General features: G+C 39.5%; 1 protein-coding gene across 5 annotated transcripts in view; it reads left to right on the top strand.

Moving 5' to 3' along the window:
• HAPLN1 (hyaluronan and proteoglycan link protein 1) overlaps nucleotides 1-23,098 on the top strand; it is a 77,281-nt gene extending 54,183 nt beyond the window's left edge. For 3 of the 5 annotated variants that reach the window (XM_045998796.1, XM_045998794.1, XM_045998795.1), the window contains 3 exons: nucleotides 11,110-11,481; nucleotides 20,260-20,562; nucleotides 22,611-23,098. In XM_045998796.1, coding sequence (XP_045854752.1) covers nucleotides 11,110-11,481; nucleotides 20,260-20,562; nucleotides 22,611-22,900 — 965 coding nt within the window. In that variant the 3' untranslated portion in view covers nucleotides 22,901-23,098. The remainder of the gene's footprint in view (nucleotides 1-11,109; nucleotides 11,482-20,259; nucleotides 20,563-22,610) is intronic. The other 2 variants (XM_045998797.1, XM_045998798.1) reach the window with 1 other exon arrangement.
• Nucleotides 23,099-27,895: the final 4,797 nt, after the last annotated feature.

Raw genomic sequence — 27,895 nt, forward strand, 5'->3', positions numbered from 1 at the left:
TTAAAACCACTATGTGTGATGCACAAGAGAAAATGGACTACCTAGGTCATCTCATATAGCACTGTATGAAGGTGGTTATCCCCACTGAAGCTAAGAGAGGTTCAAAGCTTGTCCCTACTCATACGGTTATTAAGTGGAAAGCTGAGCTTCAAACTCAGGCAGGCTGGTTCTCATGCTCCTAATACAGCTTCTGTCTAAAGCTTGTCTTAGAGACTGTTGAGTCTGTCAGTGTGTAAAGACTGGCTGCCATCTTCTTCTATTCAATTGCTCTAACTATGTCTCAGAAGAAATCAAATCACTATGAAAAAAAGTTTGATCATGGACCTTGGAGAAACTATTCTGTTGAGTATTCCTATTCCTTTTTTTTTTCTTTAGACTTTATTTATCTGAGAGGGAGAGAGAGAGAGAGCAAGAGTGAGTACACAAGCAGTGGGGAGAGGCAGAGGGAGATGCAGACTCAGTGCTGAGCAGGGAGCCCGACACAGGACTCAATCCCAGGACCCTGGGATCATGACCTTAGTTGAAGGCAGATGCTTAACCAGCTGAACCACCCAGGCGCCCCCAAATTCTGTTGTCTTTTAGCACTCCATACGGCACCTTCCTTCCACTACTTTGTGAGTAGTCTGTCTTACAATTCAAGTGAGTCAGTTAGCCTGGATTTTGTGTCATGTGTGAAGATACATGGCCGGAGGCAGACCCTTAACCGACCGAGCCAGCCAGGTGCCCCAAGAATTGTTCCTGTTTCCTGGAGAAACCTGGCCACTGTGGGGATTCTTACAAGAAGGTAGAGGAGCTAGGTGTGGTGGCAGCTGCAAATGAATACATGCCGTCCCTATCCCCAAATGAAGACTGTCCGGAATCCCCAGGGAAATGGAGGAGACAGGAAGAAGTTGGATTATATAGATACAGATTTGGGTTTGTTTGTTTTTTTAAGGCTTCAAGGTGGTGCTCCTGAATGAGCTCCTGTCCTAGTAGATTAAAAGAACAATCCAGGGGCGCCTGGGTGGCTCAGTGGGTTAAGCCGCTGCCTTCGGCTCGGGTCATGATCTCAGGGTCCTGGGATCGAGTCCCGCGTCCGGCTCTCTGCTCGGCAGGGAGCCTGCTTCCCTCTCTCTCTCTCTCTCTGCCTGCCTTTCTATCTGCTTGTGATCTCTCTCTGTCAAATAAATAAATAAAATCTTAAAAAAAAAAAAAAAGAACAATCCAAAGTTGATGAGAGAATGGATTTCTCAGGAACCAAAGCATTCTGGAAACTGTCTTCAGAAAGAGCACAGGAGAGAAGTCAATGTCAAAGATAGAAGCCAGTTTGCATACCTAGTATACTTTGGACCTCAGTAAGTGTTGGGCAGTAAGAGCCACTGGGCACTCACCATATGCCAGGCATAAAGTTAGGTTCTCAGTGAATCACCTCATTTAGCTCTCATAAGAAACCTAGGAAAAAGGTGGCTTAACTCCATTTTACTCATGAGGAAAATGAGTCACAGAAAGGTTAAATGACACAGCGTGGGAGTCCATAAGCTTAACCAGTAAATTATGACTGACAAAAACAAAAACAAAAACAAACCCTCACCAGACCGAAAGGATAAGGAAAAACAAAGCCCACAACGAACTTAGTCAGCGGACAGAATTAAACACCCTCCTCACACTTTACTTCTTCCTGCTAGAAGAAAAGATGAAGACAGACTATTTTTCAGGACACTAACACAGCTTTCAGGTTTACCTCCGAGAAAAGAGATTTTTAAAGAGCGTTCAGTGGATCGCCTCCAGCTGCTTGGAGGCTCCAGATGCCTGTTTCAAGCAAAGAAGCTCACCTTTGATCAGTTTTATGTGGCAGACTTTTGTCTAAGACATCCTGTAGGAAGAAAAAGTTCCACCGTCCCAGAAAACAAAAACAAAACAAACAAACAACAAAAAAACCCACGTTTTAAAAAAATAATAGTGTCATAGATCAACCTGCAGACTCTAAAACGATAACTCTTATCCTTATTTTTTACTACGAATGATGGATAAGAGAATAACATAGTACCCATTCATGATAAACATCACTCAGAACAATACTGTACGCTGGCGTTGGGCAGTTTTCCGTTAGAGAAGCAAGTTAGCTCTAAGGCAAGAAAGGCAGACGGATACCATCAATCCCCAAAAGCACACGCTGCAGCACATCACATGCTTGACAGGAAGGACACTTGCCATTTAAGGACATTGTGAAAGCCCATTTCTAAGCACTTGGGTTCAGCTGCAGATTGATAGCAGCTATCGGGGCACAGATGATACCATAGTCAGAGAGAAGGTGAGCCCCGGCAGGGGGCGGGAGCAGTGTGGGGAGGGGTGTGTCCTTGGAGCCTCTGAGTCCAGAAGGCAAGGTCACAGATGGTGAGAAAGAGCAGTGACTTTACACCAAAGAGCAGCCTTCACTTACTTATTTTTAGCGTAGGATTTTTGCTTTACAGTCAACGCTAGACAGCAATCAGTACCTTAGTCAATGGTTTCTTAAAAGAAGAGGGAAAATGAAGCAAAATTGGCATGTTTGAAGACATGTTTAAAGAGAAGCTTTTTATTAGCAGAGCCATAGGTGTGCAAAAATGTAATCCTGCAATCACAACAGTATATTGGGTTGTGGCTACCGGTTTCTTGCGTATCTCTCCGGAGACACTTTCGTCAAAGCTTTGTGTTTACTTATTTGTCAATTAAATTCCCTCAACTATTTTATTTAGTGTGAGCGTAGGTGATATATATGCATAGTTCAAATTTTTTCTAAATATCTAAGTATACACAGTGGAAATCTCCAGGCGTCCTCTGCCAGATACCCACCTCACTTTCCCACAGGCTACCGAAGTCATTAGTTTCTTGTCAATCCTTTCTCATACCGTTTAAGTAAATGTAACTGTTTCTTTTGAATTGATACAAACAGTAAGCAGCACACACAGCCTTATGTGTCTTCAGGTCAGACTTTAAACACCAGATGAGAGCAAAGGTGGTCTGAAATCCAAGCTGGTCTGAAAGTCAGATCAATAGGTCTTGACAGAAAGGACACGTGGGAAAGGGGCAAGAGGACAGAGGGCAAGAAGGGATTCTTGCTAGAGCTCAGGTCCACTCTCCCGGAGCTGCTGAGTCCTAGGAGAGGCTCAGGGTCCCCCGCAGCTCAGGAACAGCTGGGAAAGGAAGAGAAGCTCAGTCTCTGACAGACTAAAAGCAACCAGCTCTCCAGAAGGACGCTGAAGACTGAGAAGGGGCGATAGCCAGGACAGCAGAAGGGGCCCTCACAAAAGTTTCTGATGCACAGCTGACTAGACACAACAGAATCATGGTCAAACAATGGGACCTTTGGACAACTGATGAGCAGCTTCAAGAAAAAACTAGATTCATTCCTGTCTGAAGGAAACACAATCATGATTCAGAGTTAAAGGTTAATGAGTTAGACGCTCCTTAATTTTTTCCTAAAGTATGTATTCTAGTCTAGTGTAACAAGTTACAGTTAGAAACACATGTCTAACCTATGTATTCTGCTTATTGGGTTTTTCGTATGTATGTTTCATTGTTCCCTTAAAACGTTTTCATCTGGGGCGCCTGGGTGGCTCAGTGGTTTAAGCCACTGCCTTCGGCTCAGGTCATGATCTCAGGGTCCTGGGATCGAGTCCCGCATCGGGCTCTCTGCTCGGCAGGGAGCCTGCTTCCCTCTCAGTCTCTCTGCCTGCCTCTCTGCCTACTTGTGATCTCTGTCAAATAAATAAAATCTTAAAAAAAAAATTTCTAAAAAAAAAAAAGTTTTCATCTTTGAGCTACAGTATGATATAAAGTAAATGCAGCCACACCCACATCTGGTGCCCTTGGTAGCTCAGGCTCCAGGCAGCCCAGGCCTATGTCACACACAGAGACCTTGCACGCCAAGCACTACCTTGGAGTGGGAGGAACGGTGTTAACAAGGCATGGCCCAGAGACAGAGGGATCATTTTCAGAAGATTAGGGTAAGCAAAGCTATAAGGATATAAACCCATCTTGGTTGCTCATCCTCTAGCAGGTTTGGCTCCTATCTGATATTTTTGCCATGTCTTTGCCACAAGTATGTTTGCCGCAGACATTTTCATGGTATGATTAGTGGTAAGGCAATTGTGCCATAAAAGATAAAATTATAGGGTGCCTGGGTGGCTCAGTGGGTTAAAGCCTCTGCCTTTGACTCAGGTCATGATCTCAGGGTCCTGGGATCAAGTCCCGCATCGGGCTCTCTGCTCAGCAGGGAGCTTGCTTCCCCCTCTCTCTCTGCCTTCCTCTCTGCCTACTTGTGATCTCTGTCAAATAAATAAAATCTTAAAAAAAAAAAAAGAAGAAGAAGATAAAATTATAAAAAAAATTTAGAAAGGGGCATTCATGGGGCACCTGGGTCACTCAGTCAGCTAAGTGTCAGCCTTTGGCTCAGTTCATGATCCCAGAGTCCTGGGATGGAGCCCCACATTGTGCTCTGTGCTCCATTGGGGAGTCTGCTTCTCCCTCTATCCCCACCTGTGCGCAATCTCTACCCACCTCCTTGCTCCCATCAAGTAAATAAATAAAATGCTTTTTAAAAAGGACATTCATTTAAAAAGATATAATGAAACATGAAATATGAGTAACAAAATTAAGAATATTTTATTATGAAATACAAAATATTTGAATATGTTTAAAATGTGTGTAGAGTCATGACAAATCTGAACAAGAACTAATTTTTTTTAAAGATTTTATTTATTTATTTGACAGACAGAGATCACAAGTAGTCAGAGAGGTAGGCAGAGAGAGAGAGGGAAGCAGGCTCCCTGCTGAGCAGAGAGCCCGATGCAGGGCTCGATCCCAGCATCCTGGGATCATGACCTGAGCCAAAGGCAGAGGCTTAACCCACTGAGCCACTCAGGCAGCCAAGAACTAATTTTATTTTGTGGATTATACCTAAGTACTTGTCTTCAAAGTCTTTCATTCATGATATTATGCCTTTTTGTGTGTGTGGATTTTATTTATGTAATTATTTATTTTGGCCTTGGTTCATTTCCTTGTTCAGCAGCTTTATTTTTTCTTTCTTTGATAAAATTTCCTCCTTCATTGAGAGACTTACCAGTTTCCAAATACTTGGATGCATATTTATAATTGAGCTTTTTACAAAAGTCTTATATATATATATAGAGAGAGAGAGAGAGAGAGTGTGTGTGTATACATGAGTAGACTCCCTGCTGAACAGAGTGCCCCACAAGGGGCTCCATCCCAGGACCCTGGGATAATGATCCGAGCCAAAATCAAGAGTCAGCTGCTTAGCCAACTGAGCCACCCAGGCACACTTGTAACTGAGCTTTGTGTTGCATTGTTGAAGACTGCTACGTTGTTGTTTGTTCTTGGCCTACGGTCACCTGTTGATAGACATTCCAAAGTTCTATGGGAAACATGGGTTCAAACTCTGTGTCACTGTATGAAGGCTAAGATTTACACAACAGAAACTGTGAGTATTGCATCAATGGAGAAATGAAACCAAACTGTCCACCAATTGATGAAACCAACAAACTGTCAAACCAAATGGGCAATCAGTTGTTTTGTTGTGTTTTGTCTTATCTTTTATGGCAAAATTGTGTATGGCCAATTATTTATGCAGCTGAAGGTTTGCAGCAAAAATGCCTGCCAGGAAGCAAGCCTTCACTGTAACTCCCTAGCACCAGTCTGTCTACCTGCAGGAAACTAACACCTTCCACAGTGTGAGTCTTACACATCCAAACCCACCAAGTGGCAACAAATACCTCAAAAATAAGGAACCAATTTTAAACCTTGTACAGTTTTCTCAAATGACTCATCATGGAGCTGACAATTGAGTCTCTGCCAACCAGGTTGGAGTGTCCAGAAGGAATTAGCTTTTTCTTCAGCGTGATAAAAATTCTGGTAGTTGCACAACACTGGGAAGGTAATTAATTACCACGGAATTCTACACTTAAAAATGGTTAAAATGGGGGCGCCTGGGTAGCTCACAGGGTTAAGCCTCTGCCTCCGGCTCAGGTGATCCCAGGGTCCTGGGATCGAGCCCCGCATCGGGCTCTCTGCTCAGCAGGGAGCCTGCTTCCCTCTCTCTCTCCTATTTGTGATCTCTGTCAAGTAAATAAATAAAAAAAATCTAAAAAAAAAATGGTTAAAATGGCAAGCTTAATGGTACATACATTTTCACCACAATAAAAAGAATTCAAATGATGTTGGTAGAGTTTTTTTCTTGGGAGAGTAATATTTTTTAATGTCCTTCTTTAGCCATTTTAATATATTGCCCACTTTTGTCTTGTTTTGTGTTTTACATTTTATTAGTCTAGGAAATCCAAAGTCTTGACCCTGCTTCATCTATATCCCAATGAGAAAGTAACCAATGCTAAGACTGGTTATTTTGCACAATCCACAATTTGCTGTAAAAAGACAAACTTCAATCCGTAACACCTCTTTTTTCTGTCATGTATTTCTTCAGCAATGAACTGCCATAAAAAAATGATTATACTTTTAAAAGAACTAAGAAAAATAGGTAATAATCCAATACCATGGGACGCCTGGGTGGTTCAGTTGGTTAAGCCCCTGTCTTTGGCTCAGGTCATGATCCCAGAGTCCAGGGATGAAGTCCTGCATTGGGCTCTTTGCTCGTCAGGGAGTCTGCTTCTCCACCTCTGCCTGCTGCTCTGCCTGCTTATGCGCACGCTCACTCGCTCTCTCTCTCTCTCTGACAAATAAATAAATAAATAAAATCTTTTTTTAAAAACCCAATACCATATTTCTACATTGTTTTTCTGCAACTAATTAATTGCTTGTGATCTCTTGTTTGCAAGAGATCATCTAAATGACACAGCAATAAGAAGAGTTGTTTGGTCATGGAGTTGCTTTCATAATTTGGTGAAATTGAATGATGTCCCCTGGATTTCACAGCAGAATTCATAAAATAATAATGAGGCCCTGCTCTTTCCCCTGGAGACAACTGTGGTCTTTGAAGGGCATCAAATCTTTCAAGTCACTGTCATTGATACTCACTAATAGAAATATGAAATTTCTGTGACTTACAAATTAAACTTTTAAAAAATCCAGTCCTTCCAAAATAAGCCTATGTATGCTGCCTTGTTTTGTGTATTTTTTCATATTTTTTATTAAAAATTTAAGAAACACAAGAGTGCTTATTCTGATGATCAAGGTTTATTTTTAGCTTTTGTATTTTATATGCTTTGCAACTACCTGTTGATCAAACAGGTTGATTTAAACGTTAATTTCAAACCACTTAGGTTTTTGCAGTCAAGGATGAAATTCAAGACTTACTAGGCAAGCCAGATGCTAAGTTGGTCGGTCCAGTACTGATGCTCCATCCACTTTCCTGCTCTTTGTCCCTGCCCTCTCCCCTCTCCAGCTGATGTGTTTCCTGGCTCACCCCCACCATGACTACCTGCCATGATGAGTCTGACAAAAATCCCAAAGTCAATATTTTCATGAGGCAGACCAGTCAGTGAAACACCCAGATCCCGACTCACAGGCCAGTGTCCGTCCTATATCTTTTTTGTTCTGCAACAGGTCACTCTCACCAAAATGCTCAGTGCTTTATGATCTGCAGTGCTGATCTTCTAAAAACAAGCAAACTAGGGGCACCTGGGTGGCTCAGTGGGTTAAAGCCTCTGCCTTCGGCTCAGGTCATGATCCCAGGGTCCTGGGATCGAGCCCCGCATCGGGCTCTCTGCTCAGCAGGGAGCCTGCTTCCTCCTCTCTCTCTCTGCCTGCCTCTCTGCCTACTTGTAATTTCGGTCTGTCAAATAAATAAATACAATCTTTAAAAAAAAAAAAAAACAAGCAAACTAACAAAAAGCATTGTTCTCGATGCCATGCTGGTGGTTTAGATTAATGAACACTGATGACCCTCAGTCACCCGATGTGTTACACATTACACGTCTTTCTTAGCCTTCCAGCCATGGACTTCTGGCATTGATTATCTCCATGCCGCAGCCTTCCCACCCCCCATGCCCCCAAAAAATAAGATTTGCAGAATTTTAGACATTCTGGCAGGCTTGTTAGAAAAATTATTTTGTGGGAGATCAGTAGATATTTGCTATCTGCTTATTCTCAATATTATACCACATAAGTCATCATCTAATCAAAATGTTGGATTATAAGCAAATAGTATCTAAAAAAATTAGAAGCTTACACTTCTAAAATACTACAAGATGATGTATAGTTAACCACAGGGGGAAAAAAATTAGAAGTCTCAGTCCCTTGTACAAGAGTTTTGATCTTTGCTTTGACTCTTTAATTTATGAAGCACTCAGATCTTATATTCATTCTGGGACACCTGATGATTATATGAAACCACAGAATAATCGCCATGTCTCCTTTATCATACAGGTGGCATTGTATTTTCAGCTCACATGGTTCAAAGCTTTATAAGTAAGTGGAAGGTTAATGTAGGCCAAAATTATGCTCAGTGTCAGGTGGTATCATATTTGAGAAAAACTGGGAGATCTACGCAGTAGGAACAATTAACGGTGAGTGCACACTTACTTTTGATCAGACCTGACTGTGAGTGCTCCACATGTCTAAGAGGTCAGGTAGACAAGCTAGATATTACTATCCCTAATTCACAGGTAAAGAAATGGGAGCTTAGGGAGCGCCTGGGTGGCTCAGTGGGTTAAAGCCTCTGCCTTCGGCTCAGGTTATGATCCCAGGGTCCTGGGATGGAGCCCTGCATCGGGCTCTCTGTTCAGCAGGGAGACTGCCCCCCCCCCCCCACCGCCTGCCTCTCTGCCTACTTGTGATCTCTGTCAAACAAATAAATAAAATCTTTTTTTAAAAAAAGAAAGAAAGGAAGAAATGAGAGCTTAGAGCTTGTACAGCTTGCTCAAGGCTACAGAGCTATTAATTGAGGAGGTAAGGTTATAACAAGGTACCACATCACAACCCTTGTTCCTAAGTACTGTAATATCCCTTGTCCCTGTGGATTTGGACATTAGCTTTGACTTGAAAGTAAAAATCTTGTGAGAGTCGTGAAACTGGAGCCTCCTATAGCCCTGTGTCTGATCTCAGTTCAAGCCTTGGCAGGGGAAGCTCACTGCCCAACTGTCCCCCCAGGCACCAGGTAGGAGATGTTCCCTACAACCCTCAGGCATTACTGAGCGGTCTACAGCACTTTCTTCCCCTTCGAAAGAGGACATGTGTGGATGCAGCCAATGGGGATATTGTAAGGGGAAGATAACAGGTAGGGGAGCTACCTATGTATCTACCAATATAGAGCTAATCTATATTGGAGAGATTTACGTTTCATCCCTTATGATTCTATGATCCTAAATAAAAAGGTAATAAAATCTAAAGGAAACGCTTAATGAACTGGATTTAGGATTCATTTTAATTAAGCCATTATCCTCTTATTTATTATCTATTCCAAGAGGGGGCATTAATGGCTTTGTTAAACATTTCAGTTTCTGCGGATTGGGGCTGACTTATAAATGAAATATGGTCATTTTAAAATACTCATTCTGGGGCACCTGGGTGGCTCAGTTGGTTAAGCCACTGTCTTCAGCTTGGGTTGTGATTCGGCATCCTGGGATCCAGTCCCGCATCCGGCTCCCTGCTCAGTGGGGAATCTGCTTCTCCCTCTAACCCTCCTACGTCTTGTGCCCTCTCTCTCTCTCTCATAAATAAATAAATAAATCTTTTTAAAAAAATACTAATTCTGATCATATTTGTTAAAAACATAACCATTGTGTCTCTCTTTGGACACTTTTTATTTTGAAATCTGAATTCTGTGTATGCCGTTAAATAAGTAAGTTATGGGATCTGTCTGGAGGTGAGTGGGTGCTCTTCCTGACCTCTGCATCCTAAATGACTCACAGCTGAGATTTAGGCAGTCCCTACTTGCCTCAGGCAGGAAGGGCAGCAGAGATTCATACAAAGCAGTTTTTGGCAAGCTTCAAAAGCTACGTGTAGATGAGAAGGTGTGTCTGTGTCCAAGAGATTTTATATTAATTTCTCATTTTCCAATCTTGCATGCCCTCAGGAGACCTTGTCAAGGTCAAAGGCACAATAAGCTAACCAGGTGGTGGGGGGAACCCCAGAGAAAGCCAAGATGTGAAAAGCACAGCTCGCTCCCTGGGGAAGGGCAGCCCCAAAGACTTGGCAGGCAGGGACAACTGCAGTACTCTCTGGAAGGCTACCTCGTTCTTGGAGTCGGGAGGAGGGAAACCAAAGGCAAGGAAAAGAAAGGTGGGAATGAGATCTACTAGAAAACAAGCTGTATTGGAAAGCAAAGACAGGGGGTAGAAGGAGATTTAAGGGAACAAAGAAACAATTATTTGGTTAATCAGGAAATAAATATAACTTTGGATATACTTTCAGCATATCAGTTTTGAGGACGGTATTTCAAAACCTGGAGGGATTCTTTGGTTTTTTTTTTGTTTGTTTGTTTTTTGTTTGTTTGTTTTTAAGCATTGGCTAAAAATACCTTTCTGATGTCTAGTCTTTGTGTGAAAGTAAAATACATACATCGTGTGTGAAATGCTTGGGAATAGCATATCACAAGTGTATATTTGAATAGAAACCACAAATGTGAGTATATTTTAAGTTCTTTGGTCAGAATAGTACAGTGAAAATTGATCACATTGCTTTATAATTTTGCTACAATTAACATAAATATTTATTGTATTAGAAAGCTCAGGTGGGAAGAGAAATTTGCCTACCTTGAAGTTTTTCATTTGTATTGATGAAATTCATCATAAGATTATGTCATTTCACTTGGTCTTATTTTTGTATTCTTGATATTTAAATAGAGGAAAAAATAGAATTTGTTGTTAAATTATGAAACTTTGATGACTGTGGAGTTTTATATTCGGTAATTTTCAACTATTCTAACATCCTTCTTTTTTTCAGTGGTTTAAAAGACATGACTACCTTGTAAGTGCCCTCTAGGTATTGAAGGTATCTTTCCATGCGGTTCAAAAAATATTACTGTTCAAGAATGCAAAGAAGTTTATCACCCAATGCTACTCTTTGTCAGATACTCTGTATGGATAGCATATTTTGTGTTATTAAAAAAAGAAAGCTTAAAGGCATATTTCTGTTTCTTCTTTTTAATTTTTTAATTTTTTTTTTTTTTTTAAATTTTAGCAGAAAATGGCCCCCGTCTACTCGTGGAAGCAGAACAAGCCAGGGTGTTCTCACATCGAGGTGGCAATGTTACACTGCCGTGTAAATTTTATCGAGACCCTACAGCATTCGGCTCAGGAACCCACAAGATCCGAATTAAGTGGACCAAGCTAACTTCAGATTACCTCAAGGAAGTGGACGTTTTTGTTTCCATGGGGTATCACAAGAAAGCCTATGGAGACTACCAGGGTAGAGTGTTTCTGAAGGGAGGCAGTGATCACGATGCTTCTCTGGTGATCGCAGACCTCACCCTGGAGGATTATGGGAAATATAAGTGTGAGGTGATTGAAGGATTGGAAGACGATACTGCTGTGGTAGCATTAGATTTACAAGGTAGGTATCTATAAATCATTTTAAACTTGGAAATGATAATTAATCATTCTGAGTTGACGAGTCATGTCTAGTGGTAACCAGAGCGATTAACGTGAGAAATCAGAAGTCCATGCACAACAGGCTTCTTTTCTTTTGTATTTTGCTGTCTGTCACTGACTCCAGCTTTCATATTTGAAATGTACACACAATAGTTATACACAAAATTGAAGCCATTTGCAAGTAGGAGAGACGTGCAGTGGAACTGAATTAATAATATTTGGAAACTGCCTTATGCTATTCAAAATTGAAATCTTATGACATGGTTATTGAGAATTCAGATTGGATGCATTTTTATTATGCTTCTAACATTATCTCAGTTTCAAAATAATGGCAACTTTTTGAAGGACATCTGCTAACTAAAATACCTGTAATTGTACTCTATAAAGTAACTGCAAAATCTTAATTTAACAAAAAAGTGCCCTCCAGGTTTTTTAAATAAATAAGAAGTAAACTTTTTTAATGATCCAGAGTCTTTTAAACACCAAATGCCAAACAATGTAGGCATTCTGAGGAAATTTTTTTCCCTTAAATATGTAATCTACTCAGTAGATTCAAAAACCAAAATGTAGAGAATGCTAAACAATAAAAAGTGTCCTCGCCCACCCTCTATAGACCCCATCAGTGGGGAAACTCTTCTCTGTTTCTCATGCATCTCAAAACATCTTATATTCATGAATTTCAGTGTTTCTTTACACTGAAGGATGAATTTTGGGCTGCTTTGGTAGAACACTTTCCTTCCTTATGCGTGTAAACTTGAGGTGTGTGTTTGCTAGAAGTCCCTTTTATAACCTAGGACAGATTTGTGCTTTTGGAAAAGCATCTGTTTGCTCCACTAGCGTATCCCTGAAGAGCTGACCTTCTGAATCCCACAGAATCCCATCACACACATGGAGACTTCTCAGCTTTATGTATCTAATAAATTGCATGATGTCATAAAGTACATCTTTGGGACCCTCTCTCGTTTCTCCTTTTTCCTCTGGTCTCTCTTAGTTGTAGTTCTTGGCTCCTGATTCCGTATCACCTTGTACTTTCAGTTTTTACTGAGTCACATGAATATCCATAAACATTGGCATTATTCAAGATGAAAGAAGTGATTGGTTTAGGGAAAATAGTTAATCATCAAATGTGAATGACAACCAATTTTCTTTATCGAAGGGGCAGCAGGCAGTGGACAGACCCTCGAGCTAGTAGTACCAACCAAGACTTTTAGGTTAGTCCCAGTTCTACCAGTATAAGTTTTGTAACTGGGGCAAGTTATTTAATCCTCGTACCTGGCTTCCTCATCTATGAAAAACAGGTTGAACTACATTATCTGTTTAGTTACTTTTTCTTCTAAAATTCTGTTTCTATACCATGTATTTCCTAAACCTAAGTAATTCACCTGCCATATTTACTATCTCCCTACATTTATTTTAAAATGAAATTTTAAGTGAATAGAAAGCAGAACTTGCCAGAAATAGAAGGAAACCATAAAAATAAATACAATGAATATAAGATATCCATACTCCACCTGGATTCCTGCTTGCTAAGAGCTTTAGGAACCGAGCCTGCTATATTTTTGTTTAAAAAGGAAAATTACAATGTGTCAGAGGCTGATGCACTCCAAGGTCAAACTGAGACTGTATTCAAGACATCCTTAGAGGTGTTGAAAAGGAAATGTAAAAAGAGCAATTTTTCCTGCCTAGGCCCTCTCCCATCCCAAATCACCACATTTTCCATGCTATTGGAACACTTCCCTACCATATAACCCATTAACATATGAGCCAAGTAAATGTGTCCAAGAAACCAATTTAACTGATAAATATTTTTGTAAGTGCTATTTCGGTGCCAAGAGATGTGAAGATTTCCAAATCTTGGTTCTTTTCATTCAACGGTCTGACAGGCTATTAAAGATTCTAATACACTTTCAAAAGTAAGTATTTTAAAATAAGGCAGAAATTATTACATTGTAGGTCAACTACCCTTCAAAGGCAATAAATAAATAAAGGAAATAAGGTAGACTTGGGTTAGAGAGTAAGCAGGTAAAAAGCCATTGCTCTACTCCCATGCGCCCTGTTTGGTTCACCTCAGTAATCCCCCTTGACAGAGGAGACTTAGGGAGAACTCCTTTTCTACTGTACCATGGCCAGTAGTAAGAGCTAGAACTGGAATTTGCTACCAAGAACACTGGAAGAAGCCTCTGCTTTTATCCACTCTGATCCAAGGAGGAGAAATTCTCTGTTGGCGAGAAGACCAGAGACTTCCAAAAGGCAGCAGTCTTTGGCAGTTTCTGGCTGCAGAGGATTCTTAAAGCACCCAGAGTAACTTGGGTGTCATCTATGGGCGGTCTTTGGTCACACTGCATTAATTGGTGTGCTCATGGTGGCTCATGGAGACTATTCCATTCCCCTCCCTGCAGGTAGCGTTTTTTTGCCTTTCTTATGTGCTGCAGAAAGGGTAGAAGCAGTCATTAACCAGAGCACCTGCCTTGAAACAGCTAACATTTTAACCTTCGGCATTATGCACATGAATCCATTTCTGAACAACTGAAGAAAATACACATCTTCCAAGAGTAAGATTCAAGTTTCACCCTGTCCCCTCTGCTCCGTAGCCACACACCTTACAGAGAGTTCCATTATAGCTCTCATCACACTTTGTTTTGCAAAGTTTGCCAACTTGCCTTCTCCACCCAATACCTACAATCTAGTTGAGGATGTCCGGTGCCGGTAAACTCCAGTTTACAAGTGATTGAATGTTGGATACAATGAGTTTAAACTTTCAAAGACATAAACAAAACATGCACACCATGGACGGGCAAAGCAAGGAACGCTTGATTGGGACCACAGAAGGCGAACCTGGTCCCTCCAAAGGCAGAGAGCGTAAAAAAGCAAGGGAGAGGACATCACAGGTGTGAAAGAGAAACTCCTCAAGAGGAAAAATGTGAGCAGCAGGTGCTATAGACAGTCTGCATCCACATGGATTGGTTTAAGGTTCTCAGCTTGGCAATAGGATAAGATAAAAAATTTTTTTATCACAGCCAATTTCAAACATTTAGAAAAATGGAAAGACTCGTATACTGAATCCCTGTATACCATTGTCCAGCTTCAAAAATTACCATGATAAAGACACCTTATTTATTTTTTAAAATTTATTTGACAGACAAAGATCACAAGTAGGCAGAGAGGCAGGCAGAGAGGAGGGGGGAAAGCAGGCTCCCTGCCAAGCAGAGAGCCCGATGCAGGGCTCGATCTCAGGACCCTGAGATCATGACCTGAGCTGAAGACAGAGGCTTTAACCCACTGAGCCACCCAGGCACCCTAAAGACACCTTATTTTATCTTGCTTTGGATAATCCCATTTGCACTGAATAATTTTCAAGAACAACTCAGATAGCATATTATTCTATTTATGTATGCTGCAATATGAGGCAAGGACTCATATTTTAAAATGAAATTACAAAAATAAATTTAAGATAGTTACTGTAGAATAACATTTGAAGAAGCTTGGTTGCTAACCTGAGGGTAGACATTGAGAGTGACTTGGTAATTTCCACATAGTCTGGCACAGATGAGCAAGGTGCAGTGATTATATACTTAAGAGTTTAAGGACTATGTGGCAAAAGAGATTTTGTGGTTAGCCCTTAATAGCTCCAACCCATTTTTACTTTTTTTCATTATCAGTTACATTCTTACATGTGACCATCAGGCAAGTTTCAAAGTCCTCATCAATCTGCTAACGTATGTAAATAAGGCCAAGGAAGCATATCATTTTAAATGTCATGATAATGCTTTTTCAGCTGTACTTGTACAATGTTTTAAATTACATGGGTCCTTTAATACATGCTAAATGCTATGCTCTCCAAAGAATTTCTCCAATTAGGACAAAAATCATTCTTCTTTAAGATGTCCAAATTATATGGTTTGTATTTATAGTACAAGATTTTATTCTGTCTTGGATTCAAACTAATATATATATTATTACACAAATATATATGTATATATAATATATATGTAGATACAATATATTATCTATATATAAATATATATTATCTATATATATGATTATAATATATATGCAGACTATAATTATATATATTATATATGTATAATACATATACATATAATTATATGTATATACATATACCTATATTGTATATAATGTATATAATACATATACATGCATTATACATATATAATCTATATAATTATATATTATATACATAATTATTATATATGTATATATAATTATGGGCCTTTTAAAGGTAAAGGCCACACCCCAAACCTGTATACCAGAGCACCCAGCACACAGCCTTACTCTTAGCTGTGACTTAAGAATTGTTTTTTTTGAAGCATACTGATTTTAAAAAAATTGTAATATTTTTTGAAAGACTGAACTACACGTGAGTTGGAGTTAGCTGAGGAAACAATTTTTTTCATATAGAATCTTCAATAGGGTAACAACCTCCGATTACTACCAATTACCCACACTGCTAGAAACAGCAACTAACAAGACTAGCCTTGTGTGACTACAACGAAAAGATTCAGGTCATTGGAAATTAATGAGTAGCTTTGTCTACAGAATTCATTTCAGCAATTAACAAATAAATAAAGATCTGAAAAAGGTGATACTTATTTTTTCCAGTCTCCCATTGTATTGGTTTTCTGCTAGTGACAATGGGGCTAGCTACACAAAAATATAGTCTGAGAACTTTTAGAAATAGAAAAGAATAATTCAGATACATGTATAGCACTAAGAGGCACTAGAAGGGGCACTGAGGAAGGGAAAATTATACTCGTGGTGTCTATTACTCAAGTTACTGGAATTGACGTTAGCTCTCATATGGGCTATGGAATGAACATCCTTCAGATGTCTGACAAAGTGACATTTGCCAACAACCAGGATGAACTGGACTGTGCAATTATAAATATTAAAGAGTATGTTTTCAAAATGTATTTCTACTGACTAAACCACTCACATTCTTCTCCATACATAGATCATATTTATTAATTCCCTTTGTCATGATGCATACCAGCCCTTCATAGGAAAAGAGACAACTTCTGATTACATTTTGACATATGAGGATAAAATAATCATACTTGGAAAATAATCACATGCCCTTCATTTTCACCGATGGAAGTTTACTTTGTATTTTTGTAATGCTGGATGAAAGTAATATCCATTCCCTCTATAATTCAGCTACAGGAAGTGCACATTTTTCCACAGAGAAAGGTTTCTGCAATTACAGTCTTAGATGTTGAAATCTTAATTCAGGGGAAGTAAAATAAGTAAATAAATAAAACACTAGCAAACATGCAGTTTCAGAAATGTCCCTGCTTGTAAGAAACATCTGATTATTGAAATGTGTGCACCAAATGAGCACAGTATGGTGAAACTTTTACAACTTTGGCTGAGACACAGAAATAGACCTTGATTTACTTGGGATGCATTCTTTTCCATAATCGTAAACATTAATTAAAATTCAAGTAAATGTTTTGAATTAATGTAACAATAAGTTGGCCATTCATTCCTACAGTTGCAAAATAATGAAGTTTCAGTATTGGGTTTCATTATGACTTTTTTTTTTTAAGATTTTATTTATTTATTTGACAGACAGAGATCACAAGTAGGCAGAGAGCAGGCGGGGGTGGGGGGAGCAGGCTCCCAGCTGAGCGGAGAGCCTGATGATACCGGGCTCGATCCCAGAACCCTGAGATCATGACCTGAGCTGAAGTTAGAGGTTTAACCCACTGAGCCACTCAGGCGCCCCTCATTATGACTTTTTTTTTTTTCATTATGACTTTAAGAAATGTTTGCATGAAGCTATGTTAAATTTGAAAGGAACTTAAAAATACATTACACTGAATTTGGAACTGAATCAATCATGGTAACATTCAACGGTTAAACAAGAACCAACTACTCGAGAAAATTTTTTCCTAATTCCCACGAGAGTCCACCAAATACCACCACAGTGAATTTAAAACCAGAAAGGTTGTCTAAGTCTTAAAAATCATTGTAAATTAAAATATCCTACAGTCTCCACTATTCCCTTCTTGAGACATTTGGGAAACAGACTCCAACCCAAATGGTTTCTCCCTCCAGACCAAAACACTTTGAGATTTTTCTCTCACTTGGGGTCTAGCTGCCAAGGAAATCTTTCTTGGATAAATAAAATTTTTTTCTTTTCGTTGGCATTGCTGGGGTTCTGAGAAAAGGGGATGAAAGGCATTAGGGGACAGGGAGAGCTATAGCAGTTCCTTCCCAGCCCTAACTGGATTCTTAGCTGGATGCCTGGAAATAGCTCTTCTTAGATAGAACCATCTCAGGCTCCCCTCCACCCCCATCACTGCAGGGGGCAGTGGCGACTGAGAGAGTCTTTTCCTCCTTCCTTTTGGCTCTGATTCAACTTACAGATCCCTCAGCCAAGAACCTGAGAAGGCAGGATGAGATCAGGAAGCCTTCCTGGATCCCTGCCTCTAGGGAACATTGCCAGCTGGACCGTCCTAGAGGGACGAACGTGCCCTGCAGAGGCCTTGGGTGGACACGACTGGATTTAGGCTATTGAAATTTCTTCTTGCAGAGTCTTCCAGGACAACTTATAAAAGAAAACATTTCCTGTGTCCTGGTTACACGATTAGTGAATCGTACATTCATCTTGAACAGGGTCTGCGGTCTCATAAAACAACACTTGTGATATAACCCACCAATTACTGTGTCAGTGGGACAATTTATTATATTCCACAAGCTAAAGCATTCCTTATTTCTAATTATAACCAAAAATCCAAGGCAAGGCCTTAAATAACCACTCTGAATTAATTGTCTTTTATGGGGAGACATTTTGAGGCAGGGGTCCTTCTGAAAGTCCAGAAAATGATACAAGTTTGCTTTCTGATGATGTAATTCTTAGCGTTGAAAGAAAATGCACAGAAAGTTAGGAGATCGTCCAATCACCTCTAGTGATTATCTGACCCAAAAGAAGGCTTTGGGGAAGCCCTTGTATCTTCCCAGGCAAAGTCAAGTCACACTGTTCGTATTTGTTAAGGGTTTCTGCCCTCTCAAATATTTAACTTAATTCTGTGGCATTAACTCAACCGATATTTATTCTGTATCTGCCTCGTACAGGACAAGCTTTGAAAAGAGGGTTTTTTTTTCCCATTTGCAAGAAAAATGTTTTTAAAAGCTCGTTTCAATTTACAACATATGAATATGGACACTGAAGAATTATTTTTAAACAAAAGTTCTCATTTTTGTTGTGCATACAAGAACAGAAACAAAAAAATAAGATCAAGGGCACAATTTAAAGTTGAAATGGGTAACAGAGCCAGGATACCCTCAATGGAGTATGGAGTGAGGTATGCTCCACTGTAAAGAATTGGCTTATCAATATGAAATAAGGCTGCTTAATTAGGTGTTTGTTAAATATGTAAAATGATATTTTAGTTTCTCCAAGTAAGAAACTCCCAAAGTGAAAGTTATGTAGGTAAGTAAGTTTTTAGGAGCATATATAAAATAATGTATCTAATTTGAAACACTTGTTACTATGTTTATTTACACATTTAAAAGGCTGTCCTGGGCACCCAGGTGACTTAGTTCTTAAGTGGCTGCCTTCGCTCAGGTCATGATCCCAGGGTCCTGGGATCCAGCCTCACATCGGGCTCCCTGCTCAGTAGGAAGCCTGCTTCTCCCTCTCCTCCCTGCTTGTGTTCCCTCTCTCGCTGTGACTCTCTCTGTCAAAGAAATAAATAAAATCTTAAAAAAAAAAATGAAGAATGAATCCATCATAAATAAATAAATAAAAATAAAAGGCTGTTTAAGGGTGGAACCTGGTTGGCTCGGTTGGTTAAGCATCCAACTCTTGATTTCGGCTCAGGTCATGATCTCAGGGTCCGGGATCAAGCCCTGAGTCTGCTCTACACTCCGTGCCATGGAATCTGCTTGAGATTCCCTCTCTCCCTCTCCTTTTGCTACCCCCCCCTCCAAAGCGCTCTCTCCCCGAATAAATAAATAAAATCTTTTTAAAAATAAGTAAAAAAATAAAAGGCTATCCTAAGCTAATTACTAATTATATAACTACTAACAACATGCAAATTCTGATAAATTCTGTCTCTCCAAGCACTATTTCTATACCTTCCCCCATTATTAGTATTCAATATTGACTTTTTCCTAGCTGAAAAGGACTCAGTAGTAATCCATTTTAAAGTTATTAACAGAAGTAGCAGAAGGTAAATTCTCAAGGAGGTTATTTGAAAAATATAACCCATGGACGAATCATTCCAAAAAGGTGAATGTTAAAGCTTGAATTGAACTCTTAGTGAAAGGGTAATTCACTGAAGTCATCAAACCACATATCTTAACTGTGAAATGCTCAGAGCTGAGAGGCTGTTTGTAGGGGTTATATCACAAGTGTTGTTTTATGAGACCGCAGACCCTGCTCAAGATGAATGTACGATTCACTAATCATGTAACCAGGACACAGGAAATGTTTTCTTTTATAAGTTGTCCTGGAAGACTCTGCAAGAAGAAATTTCAATAGCCTAAATCCAGTCGTGTCCACCCAAGGCCTCTGCGGGACACGTTCGTCCCTCTAGGACGGTCCATCTGGCAACGTTCCCTGTTTGAAAGGGACCACGAGAAACCCCTGCAAGCTGACCAAAAACCGTAACTTCACCTGATGGAGACTGTATTCTGTTTTCACCATTCAAGCGACATTGGTCACGGTTGTTACTTTCTGTACCACTAATCCCTTGGTCTCTCCTTTGGACAGGTGTGGTATTCCCTTATTTCCCACGACTCGGGCGCTACAATCTCAATTTCCACGAGGCACAGCAGGCGTGTCTGGACCAGGATGCTGTGATTGCCTCCTTCGACCAGCTGTATGACGCCTGGCGGGGCGGGCTAGACTGGTGCAACGCCGGCTGGCTCAGCGATGGGTCTGTGCAGTACCCCATCACAAAGCCCAGAGAGCCTTGCGGGGGCCAGAACACGGTGCCCGGCGTCAGGAACTACGGGTTTTGGGATAAAGACAAAAGCAGATATGATGTTTTCTGTTTTACATCTAACTTCAATGGTAAGCTATTAAGCTCTTCAGTAATAGTAAGATATTACTGCCTTCTTTCCTGTCCTGGGGACCAATATGTACTATAACACCACCCTCAATTTTTAATCTTACATGCTTTGATGTATTGCCCTGAGTTAGAAAAGATGAAAAGTTCTTTAATGTCATAATTAAAAAGTATTCACGTGAGCAAAAATGTCCATTTCCGCTATTCCTAGGTATTATTGCATCTGATTGTAATTATAAAATGGTTTAAGTTGAGATATTCTATAGGGTCTGTTTGTTATTGACATAGATGATGTTGTCACTGTGTGTAATAGAGATGTGTGCCATGGGATACAGATCTCTAACTGAAGGGAGAGTAGCCTCTATGTCACACTCTAAATTACAAAATCAATTATGTTCATAGTTGATCAGTAAAACTCACAATAAAGAGAGAGCGCAGAGTAAAGAGGACTTTGCAAAACAAAAACCCGACAACAACAGGAAACAAAAAAAGTAGCGACGACTGGAGACGAAAGCAGAAGAGATACAGGTTGTCTCCATGTCGATGGGAGATCTATTGGCTTCAGTATAACTCCCAACCCAGTCTTCCCCATCCAGAACCAGCTACACAATTTGTGGGACCCAGTGCGGAATGAAAATGTGGGTTCAAAATTTATGTTCAAAATTCATGCTCATAATTATGTTCAAAATTTATGTCCATAATTACGTTCAAAAATTAGGCATTTAAGATGGTGACGGAAGCACAGTCCACACACATGGAGCCCCGTGTGACCGCACAGGTCACACGCCCATAAAGCAAACCCTGGCCCCATCATTTTCTATGTTCGTTCCCTGGCAACATGCTTTGGGAAAAACAGCAAGGGATCAGGGATGAACCAACTTTCTGTAAAGGGCCAGAGGATAAATATTTTTGGCTTCTGTGGGCCGCGCAGTCTCTGTTGTAACTACTCGGTGTAGTTTTATACGTTGTAATGCAAAACAGCCACAGACCGTATGAAAAGGATGGGCACGCCTGTGTTTCAATATAACTCCTGGTGACCCGTGTGCGGTAGTGTGTGGACCTCTGGTATGGATGACAGAGACAACCTTCTAACTCATGCTCTGGTGGCCTCCGCCTTCCCTCCAAATCGCACTGTCTTAGTCTCACCCGAAAGAACAGGCAAGCATTAATTTATACTGCAGGAAGCTATATGTAATGGAGGGCAAGGAGACGTCCCACTACAATGTGTAATCAGGTAAGAGAGTCTGATTATATTCCACTGAGACTCAAAGTCTGAGAAAATCTTCCACGTAGCATTTCAGCCAGTTGATGTCCTACTTTATACATTGTATGCATATTTAATATACACTGAAGGTATTTCAGTAATTAACTTTATTCCATGAGTGGCTAAGATTAATTCGCTCTTTCTTGTGCAATCAAGAAATGGTTAGGTGTCAGAGCTCCCACTGAATACATAAATTCATCCTCTTTGCTAGTAACTGAACAGACTCGGTTCACATTCTGAGTCCGCATTATTTATGGCAAGTGACTTCCTGTATTTTTTGCATTTTCATACTGTAGTCTTTGAATCAGAATAATGTCTTATTGATACCTGTAATGAAAAGGACTTGAGGGCTTTTGATTTTTTTTTAAATGGACTTTTATGTCAGGAATGTTTTTTGATCTTTTCACATTCAAATTTTGCCTCTCCAGAAACTTGTGCTAGGGTTCAGTCTCGTACAGCTAGAATTTAAATAGCTCTTGCTTTTAACATGGAATTCTGTCTTCTGTGGTGCTACAGAAGGGCCCTTTTAGTCACTAATTAGCTAACAGAAAGTGCATCTGTCATTTCCCTTCTCGGTTTCAAAGCTCTAAAAGGGCACGTCTGAACTCATATTAAGGGGCAAGGAAAAAACTAATTTAATGGAGAATGACTGGGGGGCGCTACGTTTAACCCACAACCCTGCATTGCTCTATTCCCCCTTCCATGGGGAACACTTCCGTTTGGGCTGCTTCCATCTCTGGGTGGCTCGGCAGCAGACCGGCGCATGACTCTCTCCCCTTCTCTCTGCAGGCCGGTTTTACTACCTGATTCACCCCACCAAGCTGACCTATGATGAAGCGGTGCAAGCTTGTCTCAACGATGGTGCTCAGATCGCAAAAGTGGGCCAGATCTTCGCAGCCTGGAAACTTCTGGGATATGACCGCTGTGATGCGGGCTGGCTGGCCGATGGCAGTGTCCGCTACCCCATCTCTCGGCCGAGGAGGCGCTGCAGTCCCACGGAGGCTGCCGTGCGCTTCGTGGGGTTCCCAGATAAAAAGCATAAGCTGTATGGTGTCTACTGCTTCAGAGCATACAACTGAGCGTGCCCCTAGAGCACATCAGTTTTAAAGTCATTAAGAACATGTGAAAGGTTTTTTGTGTTTTTTTTTGTTTTGTTTTGGTTTTTGTTTTTTTTGTTTGTTTGTTTTTTTAATACGAACTCGTGCAAGTTACCAAAACTGTGATAACCCTTTTTTACTTACTGGAAAGAGTCATTTTCATAAAGACCAATTCATGAATTTGTTTTTGTAAAGCTATCATTCAATATATATTATAAATTAATATAATTTTAAGGGAAGCGCTAGATAAGGAGGCTTTAGAGCCAAATTGTTTCGGCTACATCATCCCAGTGAAGTATCCTTTCATGAACGGGGCATGCAATAGCTTGAGGGTTGCGAGGGTGATGTTAAGGAAAGTGCAGCTACTCAGAGCAGCAGCTTCCACAAGCACAAATTTTACACATTTGTACAATTTTGAAATGCACTACAATCTACAGATCAGAGCAACGGATTTGAAATACAGGCTTCTTTACATAAACTGAGATTCGGAGAGGTTGCACAAAACTCAGTTTCACAAGGGAACAATCTACACTTTTCTAAAATACATTATTTCAAGTCTCTAATACACAGAACGTTTTAGTCTTTAAAATCCTGCCTTTTTGACCAAAAAAAAAAAAAGAAATTAATTCATATGGACTCCAATGCATAGTGACAAGCACAGTTAAAACTCCATAAAAACCCCATTTATATGAAGTATGAAACATAAAGGAGCAGATAATATTTAACCAATGAGAGACTCCTATCTTCTTTTAATTGAAATGACAGGTACCTGAGAAAATCATTAAATCTTTTGAGTAGCTTTACTGAGTTATATTTAAATTCTAAGGGCCGTCTGCTAAGCAGCATTAGCATCTACTCAGGGCAGTTATATAGATAAACTGCTGGACAGAAAAATTGTAAAATTTAGCAGCTTGATTTTATGTTAGCCTATGAAATATATTGTCCTATAAAAAAAACTTTAAACTATTTAATATTTCCTTATTTACCGTACATGAAAAAAATTTAAACCATAAAAGAAATGAGTAACTCCACACTTACCTAACCAACCACAGACAACCAAATACAGACCCAACTTTCAAAATTCCCATTGTTCTTTGTATACACTAGAAAGCCCAAACGGTGCCTGTATGTGGGGAAACAGAACAAAGTCGTTCTCAACCTTCCTCCAAATAGAAAACGTGGTCAGTGATGTCACTTTCCTTGCTGGTCATCATTAGGCTTAAATGAAATGCAGAAGCTCCCATCAAAGAGTTTACACTAAAATCTTCAGGGCTTTAAATGAAAGGGTAAGGCCAGCTTTAGAAAAACAACTTTAGACATTAGCAGCTCCAATATTAAATAAAGCTCTGTTTTCCTACATTTTTATGACTGTTGAGACCCCGCAGGGACCAATATTTGTATTCAAATTACATTTCATGGTTTCCCATTGTTTCACAATGAGTTCTAATAAATGGGATTTAGTATAATAATCCAAGTATGACATAGCTGGTATGCTTTCGTGAATGTTTTTATGTAGATTTTCCTCCCATGAACATGAGTAAATAAATCTGTTTCCTGAATTGATTGTGGTTGCATTTAAAGCTCTGTAATAATTCTAATAAATTTACTCTATAGAGTTACATGTGTGGAAGGTATAGAACAATTGGAAGTCCATGAAACCATAATTATACCCACACATTATCTAGAGAAAATATTGTAAATAAAAGTAGATCATTTCTTTTATCAAAGCATATCTGGGAAATTTCAGATGCTTTAATATTAAGAGGATAGTGTATGCATGCACATTTTTACATTAGGTTGGATATGCAAATTGTACAAAAATATAAATCCAAAGAGGTTGTAAAGTTTAACTCAAACATGGCTGATACAACTAGCACTCAAACTTCTAAATTTAAAACACCTGAATGGTCTAGGGTAAGATGAATACATCACTTAAAGAGGGGACCATCTCCAAAACAGCAACTTTAACACCTCAAATATGGGGGGTAGCGTATTGGAGGGAGCCCATGCGTGAATGATTTTGACCCACATTACAAGAATTTTATTGGAAATGCAAGTGGGAACACATTTCTATTGAAGCCGGTATGTAATTTTCAGTTCTTGCTGCAGAACTCTACCTTTATAATATTAAGCATAGTAGCGTTTCTTAACTTTTGAATACTTATTAGTATTGGAATTGGTGCTGTTCAGAATCTCTGGAGTGACTGTTAGCTAATTAAAATCTATACTGATTGCACACCATTTTTCCATGCTTATTAAAAAAACAAATCTTAACAGAATGAATACTGCTGGGCAGAATTTTTATCTTCTGACTTCCCCCAAAGGATCAGAGTCCCCTAACTCCTTTGGACTCCTTCCTGGAGGGTTTTTAAATTTTTCTTATTTTACCATTTTCCATCAATGTCTATTTTCCTACTTCATTCCCCAAGATAGCTCACTGAAGATTTCTAAAAACAAAAAGCTATCCTAGTACATATAATTCCTAAAAGAAAGTCAGTGTAGCACTGACAAATTCAGAAATTACTCCTCAGACTTGGGTTCCAAGAGTACCAGAGGGATGAGGTGGGAGTCTCAATTAGGAAATTTTGTTTTGACCATTTTGTCCATAATTAACAATCGTGGCCCATACAAGGAACAAAGTTGACTTGCAAATTTCACTGAGATACCTACATTTGAGAACACCAACCAAAAGAAATGATTCACATGGAAAGAGGGAATAGGAATGAAAGTAAGTCATAGTAACACTGGAAACCATCTTTAAACGATTGCTGCCATATTTTATCATGGTAATCTTTAGTCAAATATGGTATTTGTAAATTTGAACATTCTGTCATAGAAAGGGGGCCGGTACCTATGTTTAAGCTTTATTTTATGCAATGATATAGTTGCTTATTATTTTGGCAATTAGAAGTAGACTAAAAGGAGATTCCAATTTGGTTGCTGGCAGCCATGCTGGGTTTCTTCATTTCAGTGCTCCAAAGAATATGGTGGTCCCCTAGAGTAGCTGACCACTAAGGAGGGGAGAAGTAAAAGCGAATTACCTATCAGTTTTCAACAAAGATCCTATCAAGAATGATCAATGGAAAACTGACAGAGTTTTGTTGAGAAGTGAACTGTACCATAGCTCACTACTGCCAGAGCAGCAATGATGTACAACAAAAGAAATGAGAAATTCAAGTCATTAAACCACCTGATTAAAAGAAAAACCAGTATTTAAAGACATTTAATACCTACTGAGTACAAATCTGAGGAGAAGAACCAATCTGTATTACCCCCCCCCAAAATGTTTTCATTTTCTGTAAGACACAATGAACTGGTAAACAAACATTAAAGGTCAATTTTGTGTTACCGCAGTATCTTTTGATTCGTCTGAGTTGTAGAATCTTAGCTATTAATCTTTGGTCAAACTCTATAAATACACATTATTTCAAGAAAAGACATTTAACCCATCCTTGTTTTGAAACGTTTCAGTTCAAATTGTAAACAACATAACAAAATCTCCATTTCTTATTATTCTTGAAAAGTTGAGGGGGGGAAAGTGCCTATCTATGGTAATGCTAAATCACCCATAGTATATCCCAACATCTTTTGGCTTTTTTTTTTCCTTTTTATATGATTCAAATCTTCATTTATTTTGCCACCAGGTTAGCAATCCTAGAAATCTGTGGTGTTAATTAAATTAATATGCTTGACATGCTTTATAACCTCAATTATTAGCTCTGAATTAAAAGAAAGATCCTTATTTTCATAGTAAAGTCCTTATACCCCAATAACAAGGAATATACCTTCCCTGAATTTTCAACCTGGAGAATACTTTCTGGAGATCACTGGCATATAGAAACCACTTCTTGGGTATAAGAGTCTATAGCCGGTACAATGACTTGAATGCAAACACACCCAAAACAGTTTGAGTCATTGACATTCAAACACTAAACTACACTTTAAAATTTTTCCCATACTTCTTTGGAATACAACAAACAGCCTTGGAGAAGAAAGAACAAGAGTAAATATGAAGCTAAATAATATTTAAGTGCTTAAGTTCTGACAAAGATGAAAGATACCATCTTCGACTTTGCCAGCAAATTTCATGTCTGACTAATGCCCGGTCAAATACAAAGCCCACTTGGTACCAGTATCAAAGAGTTGTATGGAATTCAAAGTGCTTAAATAAGTGGAACTTTTCACATGTGATGCCCTTAGTTCCCCGCCAAGTGATAACCCTTAATCCTGAGACTATTCTTGACTAGAACAGTCCCTGTCCGGGATGGTCAGATACGCAAAGAGACTAAAAACAGTAAAGGGTTATGGGTAGGATGAGGGAGAGAAGGAAGCAGTAAGAAGAAACCGATACAAAAGTGTAAGAAAAGAATCTTTGTTTTCATGTCTTGATTTCTTGGGCTCTCTATTTAGAATTTCTTAGAGGCACAGTTTAAGATGGTTCTGCAGTCTTCTCTTCTCCATGTATTTAGGAAACTGCCAGCAGGCTACGCACCCCAATCTGATGGAGGAAATTCACTACACACGTATTTTTTTTCACTAAGAAGCAAACAAAGCTTATTTATTTTCTCTATATTTCTTTCCAGCCAATAAAGTTTGTCACCTCCATAGCCACTTGTCATCTGAATCAACTTGGGTCAGCCCGGAGGGTGATTCCATGTCTTTCTTGAAATCAACCAATTTTCCTTCTCAGCTTCTCTCGGTCCACTGGGGCTGTTCAGCATCAGCAGCTTCAGCTATTAAAAGATGGCTCTTTATTTAGTTGGTGTCTGACTACAGGCTGAGCTCTGTTTATTTAGGGGGATACTCCCATGGTGGAGAGAAAGTTCAGATTCCCCAGTACCTAACAGTGAAAATCTACTGGCTTTAACAACAAATACAAGATTCTTGGATGGCAAAAGAATTCCAGGAGGATTTGATTCCCATCTTTTTTCTTTCTAAGAAAGAGCCCCAATCATTAGCTCCCCATCCTGCTTAAAA

Source organism: Meles meles, chromosome 3 (genome assembly GCF_922984935.1).
Source record: "Meles meles chromosome 3, mMelMel3.1 paternal haplotype, whole genome shotgun sequence".
In the NCBI taxonomy this organism is placed as follows: Eukaryota; Metazoa; Chordata; class Mammalia; order Carnivora; family Mustelidae; genus Meles; species Meles meles.